Source organism: Nyctibius grandis, chromosome 15 (genome assembly GCF_013368605.1).
Source record: "Nyctibius grandis isolate bNycGra1 chromosome 15, bNycGra1.pri, whole genome shotgun sequence".
NCBI classification, from domain to species: Eukaryota; Metazoa; Chordata; class Aves; order Nyctibiiformes; family Nyctibiidae; genus Nyctibius; species Nyctibius grandis.
Window position 1 is genome coordinate 1498217 of NC_090672.1, and position 10784 is coordinate 1509000.

The following is a 10784-nucleotide window of genomic DNA, read 5'->3' on the forward strand; positions in this document are numbered from 1 at the left end:
CCTTCCTCCCTTCGATAAGACCCAGTGTGTGGGGTAGGTGTGCATTCAAGCCCTTTGTTTTAGCTGTCATTCAGTAGCTCGGAGCATTTGCAACAACACAGTTAGCTTGAAGGATTCCTGTTCAGATGACAAGTTTGTCTTCCCAGCTCGGGAGTCTCCTCTGGTCTCTTTGTGGTGTACTTCCTTTGACAAAATGCTTGCTAACCCAAGAGCACCAGCATGCTCATTTGCCCTAAGTCTTAATCACTCAGCACTGAGCCCACTTCCACTTGTTAGTGCCAGATGCAGCACGGGCCATCAACAAGGGCACTCGTTCCTGCTCTCCCATGGTCTGGTTGGGTGTCCAGCTGTGGTCTTGTCCTACTGTAGCCTGTCAGTGTGATCTGCAGATCAGAGCTCTGTGGGGCATGGTCAGCACAGGAATAAACTGCGGAGATTTTTAACTGCTGGACTCTGACAAGCATTGCTAAACATGTGTTGGGGCTGCTTTAAGCGGATTTCAACTTGTGCTACAGCTTCATAGATTTTTGTGGCTCCAGCAAAGGGCACCTCTGCTGACCTCATGGTTGGAGGCACTGAAGTCCTCCTGTGAAGGAACAGTTGGAATTTTTTAATGTGAATAGACTGACCCAATTCCCTCGCCCTTGTTCTCAGCAACAGCTCAACTGATTTCAGTTAATCTTTCCAAAAACACTCAGCCTGAGGCAAAGAGAAAGTGTAAGTCAGATAAATTTTTGGCAAAATGATAAGGGGACAAATGTAAGTATTTATAATGGAAACCAGTGACCAACATTAACTATAAGTCTCCAAATTGCTATGGGGTGTTGTACCCCTCTATCTCAGCACGGGGCAGGCAAAGATTTAAATTGTGAAGGGCATTACGTACCTGTAGAAGCTGAGCCTGCATTTGCAAGTTTTTGTCTTTGCAGACTGCTTGGCTTGAGTGTCACAGAATCACAGGTTAGTTGTTCTGGAGATCGTCTAGTCCTAACCCTCTGCTCAAAGCAGGGTCAGGTACAGCAGATTGCCCAGGACCATGCCCTGCTGGGTTTTGAAAATTTCCAAGGATAAGGACACCCCAGCCTCTCTGGGTAACCTGTTCCAGTGTTCAACCACCCTCGCAGTAAAAAAGTTTGTACTTGTGTGTCAAGAGAAAGTCCTGTATTTTAAGTTGTTACCCTTGCCTCTTGTCCTGTCACTGGACACCACTGAGAAGAGTCTGGGTCCATCTTCTTTACTTCCTACCATCAGATATTTATAGATATTGACAGGATCCTCCCTGAGCCATCTCTTTTTGAGGCTGAACAATCCCAGTGCTGGACCCAGCATGCTAGATGTGGCCTCACCAGTGCTGAGCAGAGTGCTGCCATTAACCTGCTGGCAATGCTTCTCCTAGTGCAGCCTAGGATACTGGTGGCCTTTGCTGCAGGGGCACATTGCTGACTCATGGTCAGCTTGTTGTCCACCAGGACTCACAGGTCCTTTCCTGCAGCTGCTTTCCAGGCAGTTGGTCCCCAGTGTGTGGTGGTGCATGGAGTTATTCCTCCTCAGGTACAAGAGTTGGCATTTCCCTCTGTTGACCTTCATGAAGTTCCTCTCAGCTCAACCCTCCAGCCTGTCCAGGTGCCTCTGAATGGCAGCACACCCATCTTTGGGTATCATTGGTGGCCCTGTGGAAGAGTGTAAGGGGGTAATAGTCTGAAGGCTGGACAAACTTCAGGAGTCTTTCCACAGCGTCCTGAATCCAAGCTCCCAGCATGCAGTAAATGTCCCCAGACAGCAAGACGGGTTGGCAGATGGGGGCCTCTGTCCTCTGCAGCGGGGAATCACCTACTACTGTCACTCACTGATCTTTCCTGTGCTGCTGCATGGCTCAGGCTCCATCAGCATGTATACTTTGATGAACACAGTTCCCAACCCCTCGTCTCCTGCCTGGGCACTGAACCTACTCTGTAGCTGCAGATCTGCAGGGGGAACAGAAGCCTTGCTCCTATTGCTGGTAGTCACAAGCTTCCAACCTTCACCATCGTGGGAGTCTCCCTTTCCCAAGCAGACAGGCACAGACTCTGCCTGCCTTCCTTCGATACTGTTGGGAGTTGAGGCTCCTCTTGTATCTGTAGGGTCTCAGAGAAGATCCAGCTGGTCTCTTTCTCATCATCTCTGATACTAAGCAGTTTGCTGGCCTCCTCCTGCAGATCCTTTACTTGGTGGCACAGGTCCTCCACCAACACACATCGCCTACAGGCAAGGAGACAGTCTCCCAGGCTGAGTGAGAGGCTCCTGAGGCACTGCCTGCAGTCCCAGGCATGATGAGCTGCAGCCTCCATCAGAGGCTTGGCCTGACCTGAGGCCTCTGCTGTGCCAGGGACAGTTGCTCCAGGTGGTGCCAAGGAGAATGCCCCAGGGCATGTCACCACCATTGCTAAGCAAGTGTATGCTGCCCTTGGCAGAGTTTGTGAGCCCTGTCTGTGTGCCCCTTTGAGCAACCTGCTGCACAAACTGCTACATCTCCTTATGGCTTATTTTAGCTGTCCTTTCAGCATTGGTACTATCCAGGCATCTCTTGCTTAGATTTAATGTAATTTCATCTGGATACAGCAGGAATTTTCTTAATTTTAGACTAGCAGACACTGGGGACCCTCTGCAGAGTAGCAGAAGTTCAAGAGGGATGCATTATTGCTGTGCAGAAGCCCTTTTTGGCCATGCAGTGATATTCCAGCTCTTCTGCCTGGGTGAAATTGATACAGGTTTCAAAAAGTTTTAAAAATAATTAATTGCTGGATAAAGGAAAAGCCAAACTTCTCTCTATATCTCACTTGGCTGAATCGTATCTTAATTTGTTGTATGTTTCCCCGCTGTGAAAGAAACTGTGATTACATTTGCAGACAACATGTGAAGTCAAAAAAGAAAGACTTGCACTGTGAAGTAATAAAGGAGGAGAGGAGTGAGGGGAAGTGGAGGAGAGGAGGGGGATAGGACTTGACGTAACAAACATTTGAACGCTTTTGGAGTATATCGTCAGAGACTCCAGTATCCTGCCCTGGCAGTGTGAGTGAGAACAGCTTTGCACCTCTGAAAATCTGCCCTATAAAGATCTTCATTCAATGAAGACACCCATGCTCGCTGTCACTCTGCTACACATTTTTTCCTCCAAGTAGTATTTTTGCAGTAGGGAAGATGAGGATGCAGGAATATGCAATAGAATGTGTTAATGAAAAACCCAAAACTCATGAAGAGATTGACAGTATGTGAACACTTGTGACTGTGTAGGGTGTCGTGCTCTTCCCCACTTCCTAGCTCAGCTTCTGCTTTCAAGCAGGCTTTGTTCAGGTTAAACGGTTGTCAGTGCTAATTATACCCTTTCTCACTCAGGGAGAACTGACCATGACAAGTGACATGGAGAACTTGCAGAATGCCCTCTTTTTGGACATGGTGCCTGAGTCCTGGATAAAGAGGGCTTACCCTTCCAGAGCCAGCCTGGGCACGTGGTTTGCTGACCTCCTCACTCGCATCAAGGAGCTGGAGGCCTGGACAGGAGACTTTTCCTTACCCTCTACAGTGTGGCTTGCTGGGTTCTTCAATCCCCAGTCTTTACTGACAGCCATCATGCAGTCCACAGCCCGAAAGAATGCGTGGCCTTTGGACAAGATGACCTTGCAGTGTGATGTGACGAAAAAGAACAGAGAAGATTTTGCCAGTCCTCCTCGGGAAGGGGCGTATGTCCATGGTTTGTTCATGGAGGGTGCGCGCTGGGATGCACAGGTGAGCTCACCAAGGCTCTTGTGTTGAGAGAGAAGGTGTGGATATTATGGCCTTACTGCTTGGTACTGTACTGGGGAACTTCTCATCCCAGACAGGTGCTTGTCTAAAATAGTCATTTGAGCTGCCTCCTCTGGAATGGGAAAGATGTGAAAGATGGGCCTCTCCTCGGCAGCCTGGAGTGGGTATCCAAGGTGGTCAGACAAATCACCCCTTGGAGCTGTCAGTTCCATGGCTGTGAAGATAGTTCAGGGTGGCCAGCTTGGACTGATACACCTAGTTTCTACAAGGTGAGTCTCAGCCTCAGTGTACATTGACTAAACTGTAGTCAGTACTCCAGACAGAAAACATGGGGTCCCGTCAGGGCTGTGTTGTCCCTGCACCTTTGCACAGTTGTGATTTCACTGCTGCCTCCAAAAGTGACATGGCCGACTTTTGCAGTGTCACAACTCAGTTGCCTGTTTAACAGCAGTGGGGAGAAAGAGGAGGACTCTGATTGCCTACATATTCACGTCCCCAGAGCTGAATGGGTGGGATGTGCCAAATCCAGACAACTGTCCTTCCACTGTCGGGTGCTGCAGGATGTCATCTGCATAGATAGGGTTTATGACCAAAAATTAATCACATCCTTTAGCCATCCCCTTAGGGTGCCAAATAAAGCTTGCATGAAGGTCTAACCCGTATGGTCAATGGGCTGAGGCTGATCACTCAGCATGAGGGGCAGGGGGGTAGGCTGATCCTGGACAAACAGAACAGTGTGGGTAGCCCTTGCTCTTCTTCGTTCCCCGCCTGGATGTGGCCCAATACCTTTCAGTTGTAGCACAGCGTCAGGGCAGCCAAGGTGAGAACCATACCCACCAACCAGGCAGCTGAATGGAAGCTTGTACACTTGCTGTTTCCTGCCCATATAGCTGTCAGCGCTCCTCTCGCAGTGCGCCTCTCAGAGCAGCATCCTAGAGGAGCACAACTGTCCCTGTCATTCCTTCTGACAGTTGTCAGCTGTTAGGAGTGCAGTCTGCAGAGCAAGAGCCATTAGGCTCACAAACCCCCACTGGGCTTGGTCCTCTGAGTTGACTGGGCTGTGGTACGACTCCCAATTTGTGCTGCGTGTGAGAATTAAATGACAGTGATTCATGCAGCTCTTACACTGGGCAGCTGATGCGATGCTCCTGCTGCCAGTGATCTGTGAGAGAGTGAAGGCTGATCAAAGTGGGTCACCCAGAACTTACTTATCTGTGTCAAGTTTACCCCCTTGCAGGAAGAGACTTTTATTTCACAGGCGGCTCTTTAGAGTTTTAACCTTGCAGATCCTCCTTTATCTGTTGTGGGGCTCGGTGGTAGGATGCTGAGGAGAGAGGCCGTGCCTGTTATATACCATATTCCAGCCTGACCTTGCAATTCAGATCTAATACTCTCCACTTATTTTTCTGCTCCCTTCCTGAAATAGTTTCCCATGGAGGACAGGGAATTAGGCAAAGTTTTGAACTCACTGACTGATGGCATCCAGTGCGTTTTGTTACAAATCCTTGGGAAGGTCCAGGCTCCATTTTCTCTCTGGAAATGGATTGACGTGTGCATTGGGTCTGAAAAGCCACAGGCAGTCAGGAACATTGGAAAGGCTCTGTCAGAAGGTTGCAGTAAAGATCTCATGTGGGTATAAGGTCAGATTTCCTGCCTCAATGGTTTTGGCTCTGCTAATAGCAGAAGTCACAGTAGCAGAACAGAGACCAGCCCAGTCCATTTCCCAAGCCCTGGTCCTACAGTTGCCTGCCTATTCCCTTGTCTAAACCTTTGGTGAGGCTGCCATACAAACCCCCTTGCAGCTCTTGGAGATCACAACCCCTTACTACAGGGAGCACTGGATTTCAGTTACCCCCAAAACCTGACATTTTAAGCTGATACAAATCAGCTGGGCACCACAGTACCGAGAAAGTTTAAAAAAATTCCTGGTCTTGCACATCAAAGACTCCATTAAAAACAGATTCCAGTGACTGCTGTCAATGTTTTCCTTTACCAGCATTACCAGCATTACCAGAAAGTATAATGGTGAAAATGCCTGAGTTCTGCCTAGGTTTTACCCATCCCCAAGTGGTGATGGAAGTGAAGAGTGAGAAGTTTTGGTGGTGCAAAGCCAGAAATCTTTTGGGAAACACATGGCTTCTCCCCTCTGCCCCGCTCCAATAACTTGTATGGGTGATTGCATTCAGCAATGAGGTTTGTCTTCAGAGACCATCCAGACTTCAGGAAATGTGTTTTTCTGGTTACATTTTCCTTGTGATTGAAAGATACTGAGCAATTACATTCATAGAACTGCTGATAATCTCTGGGTATCATGCTTCAATTTATTTCAGAAAGGAAAAGAATTTTTCCATCTGTTACTGCTCACACTGAAATATCATTTCCACCTGGTGGAACTATTCATTTTACCTGTAATCCAGTGAGCACCAGTATGTATTAATGGATGCAGCATTTTAAAAACAGGTGCACAGTTCTTTTGGGTTGTATACTCCTTCCAAATTAATCCTCTGATAAGAACGGCAGGTCATGTTTAGAAGAACTCCTCCGGGAAACACCTCCACTTTTAAAAGAATATTTCACATCTAGATTGTGCCTCCAAAAAAGGAAAAAGTCACTCTATGTTCTGCTACGCACATTTTTCTATTTATTTAAACATTTATGTTTGCCCTTGGGTGTCTTAAATTTATAAAACATTCATTACAAAACAGCAGGCAGCTGTTAGATGAAATGAAACCAAGCAGGTTATTTTGGGTCCAAATGAGCCGTTGCTGTAGCACTGTTAAAGTCGGTGGGACTCAGTGAGAGATAGTTTGACTGGTGACACTGTGAGACATTTTATCTTAAGTCATGGGAGATTGCTGACTGATTCCTGGCTTTCTTGCACCCAGCAATGGAGAGTTTGATGCCAAGTATGTACCCTGCTACTCACCAAGGATACTGGAGCATGATAGGACAAGGGGAGAGGTGGGCTTTGCACCACATGTGCCACACGAAGCTTGCCAGGTGTAGACAGACCACCACCTTGTCCTTGGAAGAGATGCGCAGTCAGTGCACAGTGTGCTGAGCAGTGGCTTAACACTGAGGGTGTCGTGCCTTCTTTGAGCCACACCAGCTATGGTTTCTGTGTACTTTTTAAAGCTAGTCCTATGTAAAGCACCAGTCCTAAACCAGCAGAGAGGCTTAGAAGGGCAGATCTGTGTGGCAAGGAACAGTCACATTTGTTTGACGGTTCAAGTAGCTCAACATCTTTGGGAACAGTTTCACACCACTCATTTTTATTTGAGCGGCTCCCAGCAGCGGGTGCAGATGAAAACATCAGTGTGCAACCCAGCCCTGGCACAGCCCAGTTCTGGTACTCCAGTCCCAAACATCACAGCTTGCCATGTTCTTCTGCAGAGGCATCAGGTACATCAAATCTTATGCATCAGAGATGGAAATGTTTCCCGGAGGGGTGAGCTGGGACATCATATGAAGCCTTTTCCAGCAGATGTCAACTGTCAGTAATGCCCATGTATTTGTGAGCTGTGAGAGCGAGAGTAGGATGTGGCTCAAGCTGAGGTCTCCAGTGATAAACTTACAATGAAGCCATGGAGGGGACACTTGCAAATTGTGCTGTGAACAGACAGTCTATTATTTATGGTTGTTTTGAAAAACTCATAACTTGGCAAACCCTTTTCCATCAGTATCTCAACTCTGAAACTACTCAGTGGTAAAAATCCTCTCTCATTTGGCTTTACTGGACAGCACATCATTAGGTCTTCTTCACTGCGTGCTCCATGGATGGTTCTTTTTCTCATCCCCCATGTCCAATTGAAGCACTAACCCCAGCAATCTCTAGACCACCTTGGAGTGATGTTCCCTGCTGGCCACACTGCTGGTCAGATCACCAGATCCCCCTTCTCTGCAAACAGAGGCAACTCTATCTGAAAGACAGCCAAGCCGTGCTGAAGGTCTTTAAGCCAACTGACCCTAAATTAGCTGTGGTGTAGGTGTGCCTGTGCTAGTAACACCTCAAAATGCAGTTGAGTGGGAGGGGATATTGGCTTACTGCATATGTATTTGGTCCCACTATTAGCATCCCTGGCTTGTGACAGCTGGTTTGTGTCTTTGGACCCATCGGTATGTGGCAGCGCAATATGTCCCCTCTTCAAATTGCCTGTTGAGAAGCCAGGGAGAGCAGAAGTGAAGACTTCTTTAGGCTCTGAGACCTGAGCTCTCTGAGCACAGAACAGTGGCTTTTTAGCAGGTGTGCTGTGCCAGTAGTTAGGGAAAATTGCTTTCAGAGTAGAATTAATTTCTGATGATGAGAGCGATAAAAAATGCAAATGAAAATCAGCCCAGGCATAACACAATGATATGTTCCACAGAGATAGCTCAGGAAGATTTCAACTCTTGTTAACCCAGAAATAGATAGAATATATCTTGGAAATTTGATTTGAAGAATTGTCAGCAGTAAAAAAAAGAGATCTGATCAAAATCCAGCCTCAGAAATGAAAGATGTGGATTTAAAAAGAGCACATAATAATGCTTGATAAATAGCTTCTTTGCAAGATATTAAAAGAATTATTGAATATTTTTTAAGCACGTTGGAAATATAAAATCCTAAATCAGAGTTGGATTTATCACAGCTTAGTGTAACAGATGGCATTAGTACAATTAAACCGAGGTGTGTCGCAAGAGGGATTATTTTTCTTCACTCATTTGCAGAACTAAACAAACCACTAGAGCGGTTGAATCTCATCCCACAAGTCTGATCTAAGAGCATTTGAAATAATAATGATACGTGAAGCTAAGCTGCAGTAAGAGGCAGTTTCTTTAGCACTGAGAAGTTTTATTTCTGTTTCTGTATTTGTTTTCATTTCGTCTCTCTAGCTTCCATTAAGCAATTTTGCAGGTTTTCCTGGAAATTGATTGATGTGTAGGGCATTTTATTGTCAGAAAGATAAACAGAAGTTGCCAGAGAGACCCAGGTTAGAGAAACAAGCCATTGATTTCATGCCCTGACAGCATACTGTCCTTCTCCTGGGTCAGGCAGCCTGCTGAGAGCATTGCTTTGAAGAGGATAATGTGGACTTGTTATTTAATGATAATATTCCCTCAGGAATAGTCCTTCTGAATCCCCCTTGTTGGTGTGAGCTTCTGTGAGAGTGGAAATAAGCCTGTGGTGCCTTTTGGGGCCACACAAAACATTGAGTGCATTCATTGCACAGACAAGTGTATCCTAGGTCATGCTCAAACTTTGGTGGTGTGGTGGGAGACTTACTTGGTGCCTTTTAGACTCTTCTCAAGTGAGCATTATTCTCCATTCTGAGCCCTGTTCAGGTGTCCACAATTGGTCCTAGCACAAGCAATGCTTCCCATGAGGTGGTTCTGGTCTGGCAAAGCCTTGACTAAGAGCAGCACGCGGATGATGTGGCTGGACATAGCCAGGAACATGGTTCCCCTGCAAAGTCCAGCTCAGGTGTGTGTGGGTTTGGGCATCTGGTGAAAGCAGGCATCTGTACATGGCCCTTGGAATAAGCTACGCTTGAGGGAGGCTTCTGATGAAACAGTATAGCTGTTTGACCCAGACCCTCCTTGCCTCAAATAGACTCATCCAACCCCTGATCTCAGGAAAGATGCTTGCACTGGCCCAATAAGTCTGGCTTGTATAAACCTGTCCTGGTTTCTCTGGGATAGAATCATAGAACCAATTTTCTGTTCAGAAAATCTACACTTTTGAGAAAACTGCAGCACCAGATACGGTGGGAACAAAGGTGATAAGAGACTTTGGTTTAGTTGGTGGCCAGCCATGGTATGCAGGTTCCCATGGTGATCAAGGCCATGAGCAGTTTCGAGTTGGCCAGGTGCTTGAGTTGGGAGGAGCAAAAGCCAGGGCAGCTGACCCAGGCTGGCCAATGGCTGTATTCTACACAATAAACATCACATTCACTATAAATTGGAAAGTTTTCTGGGGACAGCCCCTCTCTCCTCAATGGTCGCCATCCCTGGAGGGTCTCACCCATCATCCTGCTCCTGAGCCCTGCTCTCTCGTCTGTTGTGACCGTCACGCTGGTGCTGGAGCTGTGGTGCTCGCAGTGTTCGACGTCGGGCATTCACTGCTGGGAGCATGAAGCTTGCGACCACTACATGGGCTGAGTATAACTCTGTGTATTTTATATTAGCATTAGCATTGATATTGGTTTTCTTATTTTATTCAGTCTGTTTCCATTTCAACCCATGAGTCTCCTTCCTTTTTCCAATTCCCTTTCTCGGCTGGGGAGGGGTCTTGGGTGATAGAACAACTGATTATTGTTTAGCCCTGGGTGTGGGCTAAATGGAGGCAAAACGTTACAGGGGATCATGTGTATTGGCTGATGGATATCTTGGAAATCTAACTAAGACTTTGTCTTCTTTCCTTTGTAGACCAGGATAATCACAGATGCCAGGCTCAAGGAGCTAACCCCAGCCATGCCTGTCATTTACATCAAAGCCATTCCTGCTGACAAACAAGATATCCGTAATATGTACCCATGTCCTGTATACAAAACACGCCAAAGAGGGCCAACTTATGTGTGGACTTTTAACCTTAAAACTAGAGAAAATCCTTCCAAGTGGGTGCTTGCTGGTGTGGCACTGCTGCTGCAGATCTAGGCTTACCAGCAGAGCACCTCATTTGCAAATCCCTAACGATGTCTTCCTCAGACAACTAAAAAGATAACATCCTGAGACTGAAGCCAAGCTCCATCTGAGTACTGGGCACTTAGCCTAAATAGAGCCTGCAAGGAGGTGACAGAGGTGCAGAGGGACACACGGACCAGATTCTTGGCTGCTGTAAATCAATGTCCTGTAAGTCCTCCACTGCTGCACTGGAGCACTGGAAGATCCCAACCCACATCCAGATCTTCCACACCCAGAGAGTGCTAAGCTCAAATCTGAACTTAATGTTTATCTCCCCTTCTGTGATTCAAAGTAGTTTTAAAGTCAGTGGCGTTCTCCAATATCCTTAGATAGTTCAGTGACCTGTG

General features: G+C 46.8%; 1 protein-coding gene across 1 annotated transcript in view; it reads left to right on the forward strand.

Moving 5' to 3' along the window:
• Positions 1-10410, forward strand: part of DNAH9 (dynein axonemal heavy chain 9) — a 207577-nt gene extending 197167 nt beyond the window's left edge. The window contains exons 68-69 of the mRNA XM_068413544.1: positions 3373-3762; positions 10183-10410. Coding sequence (XP_068269645.1) covers positions 3373-3762; positions 10183-10410 — 618 coding nt within the window. The remainder of the gene's footprint in view (positions 1-3372; positions 3763-10182) is intronic.
• The last annotated feature ends 374 nt before the right edge of the window (positions 10411-10784 follow it).